The sequence below is a fragment of the Protopterus annectens genome, chromosome 9.part0 (assembly GCF_019279795.1).
Source record: "Protopterus annectens isolate FY-2018-M chromosome 9.part0, PAN1.0, whole genome shotgun sequence".
In the NCBI taxonomy this organism is placed as follows: Eukaryota; Metazoa; Chordata; order Ceratodontiformes; family Protopteridae; genus Protopterus; species Protopterus annectens.
In genome coordinates, this window is record NC_056743.1 from 439,764,315 (window position 1) to 439,783,890 (window position 19,576).

At 41.6% G+C, this 19,576-nt stretch overlaps 1 protein-coding gene across 3 annotated transcripts in view; it reads left to right on the forward strand.

The window, feature by feature from the left end:
* Window positions 1-19,576, forward strand: part of VDAC3 (voltage dependent anion channel 3) — a 1,015,607-nt gene that overhangs the window by 137,906 nt on the left and 858,125 nt on the right. For 2 of the 3 annotated variants that reach the window (XM_044082980.1, XM_044082981.1), the window contains exons 3-4: window positions 9,239-9,288; window positions 9,723-9,725. In XM_044082980.1, the coding sequence (XP_043938915.1) occupies window positions 9,239-9,288; window positions 9,723-9,725 (53 nt within the window). The remainder of the gene's footprint in view (window positions 1-9,238; window positions 9,289-9,722; window positions 9,726-19,576) is intronic. The other variant, XM_044082982.1, reaches the window with a different exon arrangement.

Consider the following 19,576-nt stretch of genomic DNA (forward strand, 5'->3'; position numbering starts at 1 on the left):
TCTCTTGTTTCCACCTGTTCATCACATGCTGTCGCAAGGAGTGGTAAAATGAGGTTCTCCTTGCCAGCTAGGGAAGGGTTTTTATTGACTGCTGTTTCTAATACTAAACGAAGAAAACACTTGACCATTTTTGGAGTTTTCTTTCATAAATCTGTTTGTGATGTTGCCCAAATACAGAATGTCACTTGACAACCTTCCTCCAAGTTTCCTGATAAAACCTACACTTAAAAGATGTCGTATCCATATTCATCCAGACTTTAGATGTTCCGTAAGGTTTTGTGTCTTGATCACATTATCAGTTCTCTGCAGTAGCATTTGGACTATCCACTGCACTGAGAATGTTCATAAAGTGTTATAACCCTTTGCAGGCTACAGGGTATCCAGATGATTCGCTTATCTTTGCAGAGTGTTAGGAGTTTCTCTCTTGGGTGAGAATCAAACTCTTACACAATCTGGAATTCCAATAGAACATTCATGTCTTTCTCAACTCCATTGCACAGGATTGTGTTCCTGAGATGTCAACTAGGCACCTCAGTTCAAAGAGGCTTTCTTCCACAGGAAGAAAAATCTTTTAGATTTATTTCTAAGGTTTTCCACTCTGACTTCAGTCACTGTGATGAGGGAATACCTTTGAGTACCATGGCTTCTGTAATTCTCATGGTACCCCTGTCAAGACTATATGAGAATGGTACAGTGGTATCTGAAGTCTCTGTGGTGTTGAGATCCCAATCACCCTTTATCTTTTGTAATGCCAATGCTCAGATTTGCCAGAGAAATCATTTGGTGGAGACAACAGATGTCCTTAAATCTAAATCTCCCCTTTTTACCTCCCTGTTCCAAAGCAGTCACCACAGATGCCTTGGACTTTGCTTGGGGAGCAGTTTCTAGAGGGGAAGAGTACATGGGTGTGTGGGACATCAAGGATTGATGAAAGCACATAAATATCGAGGAGATGCTTTCCCTGATCAAGGCACTCAACTGTGTGAATCATCTTTGGTTCACAGGATCTGTTTAGGTTGTTACTTACAATATCATGGTCATGTGGTACATCAAAAGCAAGAGGGGGGGTGGGGCAAGATGTACGTCCTTTACAGACTGGCTATGTTAACTTGAAGTATAGCTTTACAGGGCAGTCTCACTGTACATGGATCTTCTACTCTGTCAAAAGTAAAATTGTTTTGGCAGACAAGTTGAGCAGGCCCAGAGCAGGCCTTCATGAATGGAAACTAGATTGGTGGTGTCTTTCAAGATATGATTCATTTTTGGGTAGTTCTTCAAGTGAGGTCTTTGCCTCCTGTCTAAACAGTCAACTGGCAAGTTCTGGACTCTATGCAAGAAGACCACTGTGATGACTCCCTTTTGGTCCCTGCATCTGTGGGTTCTCCCCTTTTGGAAAGGGCCAGGGGCAATTGCCTCAAGCTTCCTCACACACTGGATCTACTCACACAATAAATGGGGGTGTTTGATACACCTCGATATCAATCGGCTTCAGTTGACTGCCTGAATAATAGGGTCTTAATTCCTTTCAGCCACCTCTTTACTGAGGACGTGCAGCAGGTACTGATGGAGGCAGGAAAGCTTACTACTAGAAAATAGTACTTTAGCAAATGGAAAAAGGTTTTCTAGTTTGTGCTAACACAAGCGCCAATTTCAGGGTTAGTCGCTTCCTGATTTTACGCCTCCTAAATGTAGCGAGTCTGAGTAGTTGGTGCTTTTGTTAAAAGAAAAAAAAAAAGAAAAAGTATTTTTCTTTTCTTTTGCTTTAAGGCAGAGTGTAAGGTTGGAGTTAGTCTGGGACTAGATTAGGGTTAAGACAAATTACTGTTTATTCAAAATGTAACACTTTCTGACATTTGTAAGTTTATACCAGACAAAGAACAGTGTTTGCATACACTTAAAATACAGTTATTCTAACAGTCAGTTATATATTATGGTGGAATGTCTTACTTGCTATTCCCCTTTCTTTAAACTTCCCTGTTTTCACATTATATACTTTCTGCATATAATAACTATACTGTATTTCTCAAACTCCTGCCTGTCCACACATACACCTCATACCCTCTGTTGTCATAACACACAACTTCTCCATTCCTAAACATACTTGACCTGTTGGGTCATTCAAAAATGATGGTTATGTTAACGGAGCATATTCTCCATTCTTCATTCTCTCCTCTGTCGACTAATATGCCACGCTGCTGCTAATATACAACTTAATTGTTCTGATGGTTCATTAAAGAATTTGTATCAGTTATTATTTGTATTGTAATTATGTATATGGCATTGCCTACAGTTCCGGGGTGGTTGAGTTCCAAGTTAATTCTGTTAAAATGTAGTTGCACAACTGTTTCTAAATTTTGGTGTATCAGAATTTATGTATGTGTGTAACATGCTCTAAAGTTGAATTTTTATTTAAGTCCGTTGTTACTATATATGTTATTGTGGAACTTTTTCTTCTGGGACTCAACTGAAAAGAGGCAAGCTACCAAGTCGGACTGTCCATTCAACAAATGGAAATAAAATGTAAGAGAGGCAACTGTCTTGCCTGTGTACTGTGTTGATCAAGTTCAGTGTCTTACCTGCTTGCTCATGTAATTAGTAATCGGCTGATAAGATCCCTTGAACACTACTTCCACCTTCTTTTTTATAAAACAAGAAGCATTTTTACTGACACTTTACTTTTGATATAGGTAGTCATATGTTATATTTATATAAATGAAAAGCAAACCATATTGACATTTTTAGTTGCAAACATTATACATAGCATGTAATCTTCTACACAGTCATTCAGTCAAACGTTGCATAGCTCATTCGATTCCTGCCTTCCCTTAAACCTCATTCCTCCTCCAAAACATTCTGCATGCATTCTCACAATTTCCATGTTTTTCTGTGTAATCTGCTCCTATCTTTTTCTAAAGATCCCACTTCCATTTTTTTTTGCGTACATACAAATGTTTCAAGCACAGGCATTAATGCCCTTCTTCTTTCGGCTGCTCCTGTTACGGGTCGCCACAGCAGATCAAATGTTTCCATTTCTTAATGTCCTCCGCATCTTGCTCTGTCGCACGAACCACCTGCATATCCTCTCTCACCACATCCATAAACCTTATCTTAGGCCTTCCTCTTTTCCTGGTACCTGGCAGCTTAATCCTTAGCGTCTTTTTCCCAATATACTGTGCATCCCACCTCAGGACATGTCCAAACCAACGTAATCTTGCCTCTCTGGCTTTTTCTCCAAACCTTCCAACCTGGGCTGACTCTCTAATATACTTATTCCTAATCCTGTCCATCTTCATCACACCCAGTGCAAATCTTAACATCTTCAATTCTGCCATGTCAAGCTCTGACTCCTGCCTTTTTGTCAGTGCCACTGTCTCCAACACATATAACATAGCTGGTCTCACTACCCTCTTGTAGACCTTCCCTTTCACTCTTACTGGTACTAGTCTGTCACAAATCACTCCTGACACTCCTCTCCACCCACTCCATCCTGCCTGTACTCTCTTCTTCACCTCTATTTCACACTCACCATTACTCTGAACTGTTGATCCCAAGTATTTAAACTCATCCACCTTCGCCACCTCTACTCCCTGCATCCTCACCATTCCTCTCATTCACACACATATATTCTGTCTTAGTCCTGCTGACCTTCATTCCTCTTCTGTCTAGAGCATATCCCCATCTCTCCAGGGTCTCCTCCACCTGTTTCCTACTCTCACTACAGATCAGTGTCATCTGCAAACATCATAGTCCATGGTGACTCCTGTCTGATCTCTGTCGACCTGTCCATCACCATTGCAAATGAGAAAGGGCTCAGAGCTGATCCTTGATGTCATCTCACCTCCACCTTAAACGCATCAGTCACTTCCACCGCAGACCTCACCGCTGTCACACTGCCCTCGTACATATCCTGTACCACTCTAACATACTTCTCTGACACTCCCGACTTCCTCATACAATACCACAACTCCTCTCTAGGCACTCTGTCATATGCTTTCTCTCAATCCACAAAGACACAGTGCAACTCCTTCTGAACTTCTCTGTACTTTTCCATCAACACTCTCGGAGCAAACATTGCATCTGTAGTGCTCTTTCCTGGCATGAAACCATACTGCTGATCACTAATCATCACCTTCCTTCTTAACCTAGCTTCCACTACTCTTTCCCATAACTTCATGCTGTGATTGATCAGTTTTATCCCTCTAAGTTACTACAGCTCTGCACATCACTCTTATTCTTAAAATTCGGTACCAAAACACTTTTTCTCCATTCCTCAGGCATCCTCTCACTTTCCAATATTTCATTAAACAATCTAGTTAAAAACTCCAATGCCATTTCACCTAAACACCTCCATGCTTCCACAGGTATGTCATCTGGACCAACAGCCTTTCTGTTCTTTATCCTCTTCATAGCTATCCTTGCTTCCTCCCTGCTAATGCACTGCACTTCATGATTCACTATCTGCACATCATCCAACCTTCTCTCATTCTCTGCATTCATCAGCCCTTCAAAGTACTCTTTCCATCTGCTCAACACACACTCCTCGCTTGTGAGTATATTTCCCTAATTATCCTTTATCACCCTTACCTGCTGCACATCTTTCCTAGCTCGGTCCCACTGTCTAGCCAATCGGTTCAGGTCCTTTTCTCCCTCCTTAGTGTCCAACCTTTTATACAGCTCTTCATACACCTTATCTTTAGCCTTCGCTACCTCTCTTTGCCATGCACCTCATCTCCTTATACTCTTATCTACTTTCTTCATCTCTCTGACAATCCCACTTAGCCACCCTCTTTTTCTGTATACTCTCCTGTACTTCTTCATTCCACCACCAGTTCTCCCTTGTTCTCCTTCCTCTTTCCAGATGTCACACCAAGCACCTTTCTAGCCATCTCTTACTAGCTCTGCTGTAGTTACCCAGCTATTCGGTAACTCTTCACTGCCACCCAGTGCCTGTCTTAACTCTTCCCTGAACATCACCTCACAATTACCCTTTTTTAATTTCCACTATTTGATCCTTGGTGCTGCCCTCACACTCATACTCCTCTTCTTGATCACCAACATCATCTTACAAACCACCATCCTATGCTGCCTAACTACACTTTCCCCTGCCACCACTTTACAGTCTCCAATCTCCTTCAGATTGGCCCTTCTACATAAGATATAATCCACCTGTGTGCATCTTCCTCCACTCTTATGTCACCCTATGCTCCTCCCTCTTGTTAAAATACGTATTCATCACAGCCATGTCCATTCTTTTCGTAAAATCCACTACCATCTGACCTTCTGCATTCCTTTGCTTAATACCATACATACCCATCACTTCCTCATCCCCTCTGTTCCCTTCACCAACATGCCCATTGAAATCTGCTGCAATCACCAGTCTCTCACCCTTGGGTACAGTCATCACCACTTCATCTGACTCACTCCAAAATATTTCTTTCTCATCCATCGCACACCCAACTTGTGGAGCATATACACTAACAACATTCATCATTACACCATCAATTTCCAGCTTTATAAACATCACTCTATCCGACACTCTCTTCACCTCCAAAACACTCTTAGCATACTGTTCCTTCAGGATAATGCCTACGCCATTTCTCCTCCCATCTTCACCATGATAAAACAATTTGAGACTGCCTCCGATACACTAGCTTTGTTCCCCTTTCATATACCTGAATAAGATCTCTTAAATATCTATAAGAGACACTGTACAAGTTCAGATATTTTAGTCTCTCATAATAACTTAGATTTTCACATTCATGGATGCCCTTGGTACATTTCCGCTGTACTCTTTCCAGTTTATTCATGCTCGTTTCCCTACAGGGTTTAAATATTGTTATTCCATACTCAAGTTTGGGTCTAGTGTAACTAACAAACAATGACTTCATTATGTTTAATTTCCTAGACTTTATAAATCTTTTTTTTATACAACCTATAGTTTTATAACAGTCAATTGATTGATATGATTAGAAAAACTCAAAGCTGAATTTACCCATATACCCAGGTCCTTAAATGAGTCTACAGTTTCAATCACTGTGTGCTGTATTAAATATTCACCTTTCAGTTTGTCTCCCAAATTTCATATGCTTAGTTTTTGTTGTATTTATCAACATATTATTCTCCTGTGCCCAGATGGTCAGTTAAGCCAAATTATTTTGCAGACATGCCTTAACTGTAACACTTGTAATCAGTTTACCCAATTTCAGTTTTTTTTGTCCGTTTCTATATTCCCTACTTCTAATACTGTTGTTTTAGACTTTGGTCTCCATTTTCCAGTAATTACTTTTTGTCGATCTCCAGATTTAACTCAGCAAGGCCTTACTATGCCTTGGCAGTTCCAATTCTGTGTCACAGCTCAAAAAAAATAATTTCTTTAGTCCATTTTGCTTACCCAGAATTTGTGATAGATTTATCTGCAGGGAATTTTTAAAGTTAGCCAACTTATTACACCCCCAAAAGTATGTTCCCAATTGCCTCTTTCTTCCCCATCACACCTCCAACATTAGCAATTGACCTGAGGAAAAATTCTTCTGCTTGGGGTATAAATATACCTATGCAAACACGTCCAAGCAAAAATCCTAAATCTTCTAGGTTTTGTTGCATATTTGAGGCCCATACATATATCCTCCCATTGTTTCTTTGTGTATTGCTTATCTACTTTCTCTTCCCAGTCATTTCTAACATCCTCTGATTCCTGTAGCTAGCGTGCTGCATTTTATATGCCCTACTAATGATCCCTTTAACAGCAGCTTCTGTTCTAGATTCTACTCAACTCTACCAGTGCTGGTCTTTCACTAAGGGATCTCCCCATTCCTTCATCTTTGGCTTACCTGTAGTGGATTGATATCGGAGTACAAGCAGTCTGTATGACCTGACAAAGATTAGGCCTTTGACAGTATCTGCCTTCGTCAAGCTCATTATTTCACTTTTTGTATTACAACACCTGTGGTGGTGCAGCAGTTAGCGTTGTCGCCTCACAGCAAGAGGTTCTCTGGTTCGATCCTCGGCTGGGGTGCCTTCTGTGTGGAGTCTGCATGTCCTCCCTGTGGTCGCGTAGGTTTCCTCCAGGTGCTCCGGTTCCCTCCCACATCCCAAAGACATGCTGTAGGTGGATTGGACTCTTCAAATTTGCCCTAGGTGTGAGTGCTCGTGTGTGTGCCTTCTGTGGAAGGTTGGGTGCCGGGCTGGCAACTCAACATTGTACAACTCCACTGCCAATCATGAATGGACAGGTGATCCGCTGTGGCGTCCCCTAACCGGGAAAAGCTGAAAGAAGTAGCAGTAGTATTACAACACCTGCCCACAGTTATGATCCCTGTGCTAGGCCTTGCCTGTCTGCTGACCACTTTTCCCGCCACAAAAAAGTTTTTTGTTTCTTGCTTCCCTTCAGAATTGATACTAAATCCTTTCACTTTGGTTCCATTCCTTCTTTCTCTTCCTCTGGTGCTTCTTCCTACTTATCCCTGTTTGAACCTGCTGCCAGTTTTTCTGTTGTCATCTTACATGCCTTGACCCATTTGCCGTGGCTACCTGCCATCATCTGGCATCTGTCTCATTGCATTTTTTGACCTGCTCTTCTGCGTGCTGTAAGTTTTGCCTTCACTCTCCTGATAGTTTCCATCACTTCCTTTCATCTTTTCTGTCATGACTTGTCCTATTTTTTTGCATTTTCTAGACTCTTTGGCCTTTCTGACTTGACTAGCCAATCCATTGACACCTCTGATTTTCCCATCATTCCCTGCAGCTTCTGCATTCTCTTGTACACCTTCTGTCCTTTATACTGTACTGCTTCCTGAAGTAGACCCTTGCTCTGTACCCCAAATACCTTTGCTCACCTTCACTCACTTCTCACTTTTGCTTTAAGCTTGCACAGATGTTCCTCCTTTATTTTGTTTTTCCTTCATCTTCTTTTTTGTTTTTCTTTATATTGCTTAGACTTTTCTTGCTTAGCTTTTTACCTTTGACATCATCTATTCTGTTTTCCTTTCATGTGATGTTTCTAGTTGCTCCCCGATTTTATTCCTTATTTTTGCTGCATGTTCAACTTTGAAACACATGGCCATCAAAAGAAAACGAATTCTGTGAGAAGCAAAGTCCTTCTCCTGCTTAACACAGTCTTGTCAGATATTGTACTTCTGGTGGAGATTAGAAATTTAAGAGTTTTTTTGCTGACCATCTTGTTTTATTCATTAGCGTCTTTAATTTCAGGTGAGTTTGTGTTGGTGGTTGTTCTGTCTATTCCCTTACTTGATCCTTCTGTGTTCTCCTTGGTGTCTTAATCCTTTGTTGTGCTTTTCTTCCTGCTTGTATTATCCTCCTTCCCAAAAGCACTACACAGTTTTGCAGTTCATTCTCCTCTGTGTGCGTGGTCCCTTCTAGTTTTCTTCAGTTCTTTATGCTTTATTCTATACTAGACCTCCCTGAGGAGGATGAAATCTTCATATATAGCAGTTTGACATGCTGTGTTATTTTTTTCTTGGGGGTGGGGGGGTAGGCATGAAATGAATCACTAGTTTGCTTTCATGCTTTACTGTAAGTGTGGTAGTACCTGATGGAAGCACTGTTCCCTGTTATACAGTCATATTGTCTCTTGCTCTTCATTTTAGGTGCTGTTTACCTTACCAGATGTGAATGCTAAGTGAAGCTTACCCACTCTTGTTGTTCCTGGATTGGCTGTGTCTTGCAGCTGTTATAATTGCTTTGTCCTTGCTGTGCCCTGGCCTTGTAACATTTAGAAGTGGTGTTTTTTTTTTTTGAGCAGCATTAAAAAATAATGTCTTGTTTTTCACTTTCTGACCCATGCTGTCTGCTTGGTAATGCTGTTGCCTAGACACTTTTCTGTTACTCCCTACAGGTTGGACTTCCCATTCCTCTGCATAGCACCCTTTGTTTTCCTGTTGCCTTTCAGTGTTGCTCTTGCTTCTGGTTTGCCAGTATGAGGCTTTAGTAGTACTTGTAGACTTTATCGAACAGTTACTGTTTCAGTTAGCATACCTAAACAGTTGTATTTCTGGTCTAAGTGGTGAGAAGAGAGCACCCCTTTTCCTGCTTGTGAACTTTATCCTCTCTTCCCCATCATCCTGAAACCCTCATTCATTTCCTATTTGCTCTGTGGGGTACTGAAGATAAAGCACTGATGCAGCTTAAAACTTGAAATTCGTAAGATCCTGACAGTGTTGTATGCAGTGATCACAATTTTATAATGTGGGTATAGTCTAATTGTCTTTCTTATTTGCAGGGTTTGGACTTGTGAAACTCGAACTGAAGACAAAGTCCTCCAGTGGAGTGGTACGTGCATTGGCTTCTGGTTTTCCTTTTTTTTTGTCTTGTGCTTCTGATTAAAACTAGTGTACATGAGATATTGCATTCATCCTCTACCCCTGAAAAAAGTATTTTCTTAAAGGCATTTGTTTTAGTCAGTATTTTAAATACCAGGCTTGGCATTACAAATTGGTGATGCTTTCCTTTTTTTCTTGAGGCAAAATTAAAAGTTTTGATTTTTCTTGTCTTTTGCTGTACCATATTTTACTGCTGCAAGTAGTCCAGAGTAATGCTATGATAGCTGTTAAATGTGCTATCAAAAAAGGTTCATAGTAGCCTGTGCTGGTAATATACAGGGATGAAGTTGTGACTACAGTCCAGACAATCACAGTTAGACTACAGGATCTGGTGCCAAACAGCACAACCACAGAGGATCGGGTGTGTTCATTCTGAAATGAGAGATGGTGGATGTCCTGACTGAAATCACTGTAGGAGTATTCCTGACGTATGGGTTGTCACCGCTTCTGTCTGGCAGGGATACCAAAGCTTTACCTTCCTTGGGTAGTACATCAGACGCCTGACCTTGTATGGATTGGAGTATATAGATGCACAATTGAGCTTGACTCCTCAGACTGTCTCATAACCAGCACAAACTCAGGTTGTGCATCTGTTGAACTGTTTGTCTTTTGGCCATCCTTTCTTTTGTTTCAGTTGTTTATATAGAAGTTGCTGTTTGGGAACCTTAGTTTTTACACTGTTTTGTTGAAAGTTGTTGGATGTCTGCTAAGAGAGGCGAGTGCAAGTGTGGTAGGCAGTTTGTGTCATTTTTGCTTAGGCTTGGAACTGTCACAAATCTTTCTCAGTCTGAAAACCCTTGATTTGAGGCTTTCCAGTCTCAACAATTTGTAGAGACCAAACATCTTAAATACTTGGCCTTGTCCAGGATGGCTGACTCTGCATTCTTGGACATCCCTGTGCCGCCGAAGAAGAAAGTAAAGGCTTTGAATGGATCTGCAGACCAGTGTTTGACTCTGATGTACCTGCTGCTGATCCAGAACTCATGGTACGTCTGCTGATAGATCTGAGCAACTGTGTCTCAATCATTTTTGAGGGACTACAAGGTGTTATTCGCATTTTATTTTGAAAAGAGATCGCAGGCTGTCTGATAGAAGTCAGATAGGGTTTTGAACCGCTCTCTCTCATCCAGGCAGACGTTGCATCTAAAAAAACCCCAGAAAACTAGGCATGTGGTCTGTCTCTCAGCAGCTAGGGAAAAGGAGTGGATAGACTTTTTGCAAGGGTTGTTCAAAGCTGTTATGCCTTTGAGACCTCCTTCCTTTATGTCTCTGCAACCACAGGCTACTCCTCAGGAACCTACCCTAATTTACTCTTCTGATAAAATAAAAAAAACAGGGCTAAGATTCTGACTGTTGCAATCATTACATTTGGGTAATTTGCTGGCAGGTTGCCCTCAGTCAGCCTGAATAACAAAGTCTTGGGTCCTGCGTCGGTTGCTGTCTCTTACTCCATGATGTCAGGTTGTCGGGGGGGGGTATAAAACAAGCAGCCAACGCCATTTTAATCCGTCTTTCTTGCCACGTGGTGCCCGAAGCAGAAGCAGTTTGCAAGTGCCGGTCGGCTGACTCCTGAAATTTTCGTTTTCGAGTTTCAGAACTGAAGTCTTCAACCTAAAGCTAAGTACCCTGTTGGGGAAACTTTTTCTTGCCCCTTACCGATGTCAGTAAAAGTTAATAATTGTATTACTTGTGGGAAGCAAATACCTCATAAGGATTTGCATTTGTACTGTATTCCTTGCCTTGACCCGACCATAACATGCCTTGCTGTCTGTTTTGTGCTAAATTTAAACAACGCACTATTAAGCGTTGGTATATTTTTTGCTTCTAAATATTTTGGCTCAAGATTTAACTATCCAGAAATGTCGTCAGTCAGCAATCCGACTACCGGAATTCACAAAAAACGCAAAGAAAAAGACAGAGACAGACCGTCGAGGTCCAAAATCGACGAAGCTTCTCCTAAGCCAGTCACTGGTACTCAGTGAGGTGCTTTTGCAGCCCCTGATACCTGCTACTTTTGAGTCGCAGGCCTCTACCGAGACCCATGTGGAGTCCGGTATGCCGTGAGATTCTGAGTATTGAACCCGCGGATGTCTCTCCCTTGGATGGGTCCAGAGCCGCTGAGCAGGCACCTGCTTCTGAGTATGTCTTCAGGCCTCAACATTTTCATATAAAATTGATGCCAGCTTCAAAAACAAAATCAAAAACAACTTCTAAGTCTAAAAAAAGACGCATGAGCCACGTGCTCAGACCCCTATGCCTAAAAAACAGATGATCAAAATGGCTGAGGACTTAATTACCTTGATCAGGGGTTCCCAACCCCCCCCTGCTAAGAGGCCTAGGCAAGACACTGATTATGAATCTTAAGATCAGGTTTCTATTTCTTCTGATTCCTCTTCCGATCAGGAATTTTCTGTACCACCCTATGAGGATTCAGATGCAGAAGAATCTATCCCATCTGCATCTCCTCCAGAGGATTATTCTTTTGGAGAAACCTTGCATACTTTAAGGGAACATTTTCATTTGGAGAGTCAGGATTTCTCTGAATCAAAAACAGAGGCTTAGGGATTTCCTTCTTCCTCTGCATAGGCCTTTGGCTATACCTCCTGTATTAGACATTGTTGATGTGTTTTCGGAATCAAGCATGGCTCCCGATTCCCTACCTCCGGCTCCTAGTAAACCAGACAGATATTGCAGGGGTCCTGACTCCCATAAATTTCTATTCAAAAATCCTGCTGCTGATCCTGAAACTATCTCACAGGGTCCCAAAGGTGTAAAGGCGTCTACAGCCAAAAATTTTACCCCCTCTGATAGATTCCAGGGCGCTGGATAGATGGGGAAAGAAGGTTTATACGTCTATAACCTTGGCAATTAGGGCCTTAAACTGCCAGTTTCATATGCTTAAATATCAGCAGCATGTTATGGGTCTATTGAAACAGAAAATGATGTTGATTTCTGATTGTGTGGAAAATAAAGAATTACAGGAATTATTGCATGCAGCAGAACAGGTTGGAAAGCATACTTTGCAATTTGGTTTTGGTTCCTTGGAGGCCTCTTGCAGGGCTGCAGTTAAGGGATCTGTGACTAGAAGGCATATCTGGCTCAAGGAGTAAAATCTGCCTGATCATGTTAAAGCTAAATTGTTGGATGCTCCTTTACAGCATGATACTGTGTTTGGTAATAAGGCAGAAGAGGTTTTAAAGAAAATGGATGACAAAGCTAAATCTGTGCAAACTGTAAAAGATTTCATACAAGTGCAGCCTCCCAGATTCAGTAGACACTGGCCTTTCCTGTGTCCATCAAAGCCTCTCAAGGCAAATCCAGGCGCTCAAAAGGCTCTAGATACCAATCACAGGGTTCTTTCAGGTCAAAGCAATGGGGTGCCTCCACCTCCAAATCTGGAGGAAACAAAGCACAACCCTACAATAAGCAGTCTCAATGACTTCCCTCTACCATCACTAAGCACTTATCTTTTGGCAGCCCCCTTGGGGGGAAAATTAGCACTTCATGCACAAAATTGACAGTTAATTACCCAGGACAAGTGGGTATTAAACATAGTATCCCAGGGGTACAGATTTCATTTCCATATTTTACCAATTCCAAACGGTTGGCCAGATCTGCCACAAAATCAATGGGCAGAGGCTCAGAAACAAGTTACGTCCCTCATGGATATGGGGGCTATTCAGCCAGTACCAGAACAGGGAAAAGGACAAGGTTTTTATTCAAGGCTATGCCTGGCATCCAATACTGGACTTATCGATTTTGAACACGTTCCTGGACATTCCAAAATTCAAAATGCTGACTTTACAACAGCTACTGCCTATGCTGGGCAAGAACGCTGGGGTAGTGACTCTAAAGAGACATACTTGCATATCCCAATAAGGGAATCGTGCAGAGATGATACCTTTGCTTCAAGGTAGGTTTTATGCATTACCAGTTATCTGCACTGCCCTTTGGCTTATCTACTGCTCCCAGGATCTTTACAAAATGCCTGGCACCAGTAATTGCATTTTGCAGACAAAGAAGCATACAAATTTATCCTTACTTGGACGACTATCTCATTCAAGCAGTAAACAGACATTCTTCTTCAACATCTGGCATTTGTAAAAAGGCTTCTTATATGCCTAGGGTACACAATAAACAAAAAGAAATCACAACTGGGTACCCTCTCAAAAAATTACATTCCTGGGTGCAAGCTTGAATACAACTGCCCCAGATGGGCTTACCTTACGCCAGACAGACAAAGGGAACTGACTACTTCAGACAGATGGCAACAAAAACCCAGTTATCTGCAAGACTTATTCTGCAGGCTTTGGGGTTCATGGCATCCTGCATTCTTGGCATCCTGCATTCTAATTCCATGTGCAAGACTGCATATGAGGAAACTTCAGTGGTACCTAAAAAGTTTATGGAGTCAACATTGTCACAGTCTGGAAACAATGATTCCTCTCATTTCCTGTCTACAACAGGAGTTTCTTTGGTGGGCAGAGACATGCTACCAAAACAAGGGACTGTCATTCACTCTACCCCCTGCCACCCAAACCCTAACTACAGATTCATCAGGCTATGCTTGGGGGCCCCATCTGGTGGGGAGATGCATTCAGGGCGTATGGAGCCCAAAGCAAATGCATCTGCATATCAACCAGAAAGAGATGCTAGATATTCAGAATGCCCTGACAGCCTTCAAGGACTTCGTTCATCCAGTACAACTATTGATAGGCAGGCAACACCACGGTTATGTGGTACATAAACAAACAGGGGGTACACATTCCTACCCCCTTTGCAGACTAGCTATGGCATTGTGGAACACAGCCTTGACTTACCAAGTACATCTTCAAGCTCAATTCCTGCCAGGAAAACAAAATATTCTGGCAGACGACCTAAGCAGAAATCTTATGGACCCACACGAGTGGAAACTGGATCCATAAGTCTTCAGCATGGTAACACAGAAATGGGGGAGTCCAGACATCTATTTGCCGCCCCCCAAAATTATCAACTGGACAAATTCTGCACAAGGACTTATCACAGACAAGCATGGAAAGTAGATGCCCTGTCCTTCAGTTGGAAAAACCCATCAGTCTACTTCTCTGCCTCTTCTCTCCAAGGTCTTGCTAAAGGTAAGGAAAAAACAAAAATGATCCTAATTGCTCCAGGCTGGCCTCGCCAGCACTGGTACCCAATTCTAAGGAATATGTCTCACCTCCCTCCTTGGAACTTGCCTCAAATACCTTATATACTGTCTCAGCAGAACAATCAAATTCTGCACACTCAGCTCCAAACTCTAAATCTTGCAGCATGGCTGATCATGTAATTATTCAAACAACACCTCTCAGTAAATCTGTTAAGGATGTCGTTTTGGAAGCCAGAAGGCCTATTGCTAGAAAAGCTTATGCTGATAAATGGAAGAGAGTCTGTGCTTGGAATCAAGCACAAGGAACGGACACAGCAAAACCAAATATCCCTCAGATTTTACAATACTTGACTGAGATGCTTAACAAGGGCCTAACCTTCTCTTCAATAAAAATCCGTGCCTCTGCCATCTCGGCTCATTACAACACGGAGCCTCCCGTTTTTTCTCATCCTCTGCTAAAACAGTATCTTAGAGGGGCCAAAAATTTAAGGCCTCCCAGAAGATCATCAACTCCTGCATGGGACCTCAATTTTGTGCTGGAAAAACTCACCCTGCCTCCTTTTGAACCAGCAGCTACTGCGGATATTAAGTTTTTATCTTGGAAAACAGCTTTCCTTTTGGCAATCACTTCAGCAAGAAGGGTTTCAGAACTACAGGCTCTCATGGCTGTGGAGCTTCTTACTACATTTTACCTGGACAGGGTGTCCCTCAGGACCAATCCTTCCTTTATGCCTAAGGTGGTATCCAGTGTGGCTCTTAACCAAGATATTCACCTGCCAACTTTTTACCCAAATCCGCAGAACAAGGTGGAGCGGATTCTGCATTCATTGAACGTACACAGACAACTAAGATTCTACTTAAACAGGACCATATCTCTAAGAAAGTCTGAGCAACTACTGGTGGCATTTGCTTCAGGATCAGAGGGGAAGGCTATATCAAAGCAGACCATTTCTAAATGGATAAGCCACGCATTTGTTTCTGCTACTTGCATCATGGTAAACCTGTAACCAAGGGAATCGGGTCACATTCCACCAGTGATGCTTCTACCTCAGCAGCCTTTCTCAGAGGAGTTCCAACCAAAGACATTCTAGAAGCTGCTACTTGGAGCTCTGTTCATGCCTTCACAAAGCATCATCATTTGCCTCTCTTCTCTAAGTCCAGGACAGGCTTTGCCACTGCAGTTCTGCAGGGCCTTATAGCCGCTCCTAATGCTATTTAGTTCCATCCTCCCATCCATAGCTTTGGGATTCTACCCAAATGTAATGACTGCAACAATGAAACACGAAGAACATAGTACAGTTGTGTACACTTACCATAAATGTAGATGTTTGAGTGTATTCACTGTTGCAGTCAGGGTTACCCACCCGCCATCCCCCTTTTTCTATAACTTCTCTTTCCTTCACTATATTCTAAAGCCTTTGTGGCCACCTGACATCTGGGGCAAGAAAAACTGAATAAAATGGTGTCTGCTACATGTTTTATACCCCCTGACGACCTGACGTCATGGAAGAAGAGACAGCAACTGACGCAGGACCCAAGACTTTGTTATTCAGGCCGACTGAGGGCCACCTGCCAGCAGATTACCCAAATGTAATGACTGTAACAGTGAATATACTCAAACATCTACATTTATGAACATACAAGGTAAATCCACCAATACGCTGAAGACCTCTGTGTCTTGGGAGAAACCACACAGCTCCTCTATTTGCTCTAATCAAACCAGCGGCGCCAGCAAAATAAAACCATAAAATAACATTGAAAACTGGAACAGTTGAAATGAATCCAAAAGTAGTTATAATAAAAAATGTTTTAATATATTAAACAATTAATCCATAAAAGGTTAAGCGCTTTCACTTGTATAACAACAAGCTTCTTCAGGACACTGAAGTTAAATCAAATAATCCTTTAAATAACGTTTTTGGCGCCATTACAATTCAAACCTATCCAATTAGTTTAAAGACATACACACTATATTTCAAGCGCAGAAACAATTCCTTGTAATGGTTGCTGTTTATACATACATATTTAAAGCATAAAAATAATAAGAATACTAAAAACAACCTAACTACTCTAATCAATAAAACCATATTTGTGGAATGTTGTCCAAATGAAATATGATAACTAACAATAAGAACACTATTACCATGCTACAATAAATTGTAATAAACATAATATTTTACATATCATTTCAGAGCCAAAAGTGGCTTGATAGATATAAAATCATTAAGGCCAGGTGGAGTAGCAGCATCCGTGTACATTTGCCACCAAAGTTCTTTATATGATAATATTCCCTTGTAGTCTCCCCCTCTTTGATTAATTGGCACACTATCAACTATAGCAAAATTGAAAAAATGACCATCACCATATTCTTTAATATGCCTATATACGGCATTCTTTTCGTCCTTTTTCCTAATGCTATAGAGGTGGGAATAAATACGTCTATTAAGTTTCCTCTCGGTCTTGCCTATATAAAACCCAGAACAGGTCTTGCATAGGACTAAATATATGACCATTTTAGTTTGGCAGTTTCCACTATGAAATGTAATCTTAGTGTGATTAAAATTGTCTAAAACTACACTATCACCCTGGAATATAGTACAACATTGGTTACATGAACCACATTTAGATGTATTCTTGTTATTAAAGGTCTTAACATTACAACCTCTCTCCAAAATGTGTTTAATATTCGTTCCTATTTTATTAACAAATCGAGGACCTCTTCCTAAAACGGATGAGATCTCCTGATCGAACAATATAATATTCCAATTGTCAGTCATAATTTTCTTAACCTTACCAATGTGTGGGCCATATTCCAAAATACATGTTCTGTCAAATGAGCTAATATTTGTTTTTTTCACTAGCACCACTACATAAAACTGTCATTTTATTACTATTGTTGTATTTTTCACCCAATTTTCAATGTTATTTTATGGTTTTATTTTGCTGGCGCTGCTGGTTTGATTAGAGCAAATAGAGGAGCTGTGTGGTTTATCCCAAGACTCGCAGGTTTTCAGCGTATTGGTGGATTTACCTTGTATGTTCGTAGTAGTTCCACTAAACGCAACAGTTGGTTTTGTTTGTTTTGAACATCTACATTTATGTTAAGTGTACACAACTGTACTTTCTCTGCACTGCCCTTTGGCTTATCTACTGCGCCCAGGGTCTTCACAAAGTGCCTGGAACCAGTAATTGCATTTTGCAGACAAAGAAACATTCAAATTTATCCTTATCTGGACGATTGTCTAATTCAGGCAGAAAACAAGGACACTCTTCTACAACATCTGGTGTTTGTGAAAAGGCTTCTGACTTGCCTAGGGTACACCATAAATGAAAAGAAATCACAACTGGTACCCTCTCAAATAATTACATTCCTGGGTGCAAGCTTGAATACAACTGCCCAGATGGCTTACTTCACGCCAGGCAAACAAATTCAATTGATGACATACTTCAAACAAGTGGCCACAAAAACCCAGCTATCTGCAAGACAAATTCTGCAGGCCTTGGGGTTCATGGCTTCCTGCATTCTAATAATTCCATATGCAAGACTGCATATGAGGAAACTTCAGTGGTACCTAATAAGCTTATGGAGTCAACATTGTCACAGCCTGGAAACAATGATTCCTATCATTCCTTGCCTGCAACAGGAGTTCCTATGGTGGGCAGAGGTCTGTCACCAAAACAAGGGACTGTCATTCATTTCACCCCCTGCCACCCAAACCCTGACTACAGACTCATCAGATTATGCTTGAGGGGTCCATCTGGCAGGGAGATGCATTCTGGGTGAATGGAGCCCAAATCAAATGCACCTACATATCAACCAGAAAGAAATGCTAGCTGTGCAGAATGCTCTTGACAGCCTTCAAGGACTTTCTTCATCCAGGACAACTACTGATAAAGACTGACAACACCACGGTTATGTGGTACATAAACAAGCAGGGGGGTACCCACTCCTACCTCCTTTGCAGACTAGGCATGGCTTTGTTGAACACAGCCTTGACTTACCAAATACATCTGCAAGCTCAATTCCTGCCAGGAAAGCAAAATACTCTGGCAGACGAAATAAGCAGAAATCTTATGGACCCACACGAATGGAAACTGGATCCACAAATCTTCAGCATGTTGACACAAAGATGGGGGAGCCCGGACATAGATATTTTCGCCTCTCCCCACAACTATCAGTTGGACAAATTCTACTCAAGAGCTCATCACAAAAAAGCTTGGAAAGTGGATGCTCTATCCTTCAGTTGGAAAAACCTATCGGTCTATGCCTTCCCCCTCTGCTCTCCAAGGTTTTACTAAAAGTCAGACAGGAAGAACCGAAAATGATTCTGATTGCTCCAGACTGGTCTCGCCAACACTGGTAACCACTTCTACGCAATATGTTGCACCTTCCTCCGTGGTACCTACCTCAGACAACTTTACCTGCTGTCTTAGCAGAACTATCAAATTCTGCACAGTCTGCTCCAAACTCTGAATCTTGCAGCATGGCTAATCAACTAATTTCACCAGTCACATCTCTCATTAAACCTGTGATGGATGTCATTTTGGAGGCTAGAAGACCTAGTACTAGAAAATCTTATGCTGATAAATGGAAAAGATTCTTTGCCTGGAACTAAGCACAAGGAATAAACACAGCAATGCCCAATATTCCTCGGATTCTGCAATATTTAACTGAGATGCTTCACAAGGGCTTATCTTTTTCTTCCATAAAAATCCATGCCTCGGCCATTTCGGCTCATTACAACACAGAGCTGCCTCCTCTTTCATCCTCTGCTAAAGCAATACCTCAGAGGGCCCAAAAAATTGAGACCTCCCAGGAGAGCACAAACTCCTGCATGGGACCTCAATTTTGTGCTGGAAAAACTCACCCTACCTCCTTTTGAACCAGCTGCCACTGCAGACATAAAATGTCTCTCTTGGAAGACTAGAAGGATTTCAGAACTACAGGCTCTCATGGCAGTGGAGCCTTTCGTTATCTTCTATCCTTTATGCCTAAGGTGGTATCCAGTGTGGCTCTTAATCAGACCATTCATGTATGTGTGTATATATATATATATATCTGGGGCAAGAAAAACCTGATTAAAATGGCGTCAGCTGTATGTTTTATACC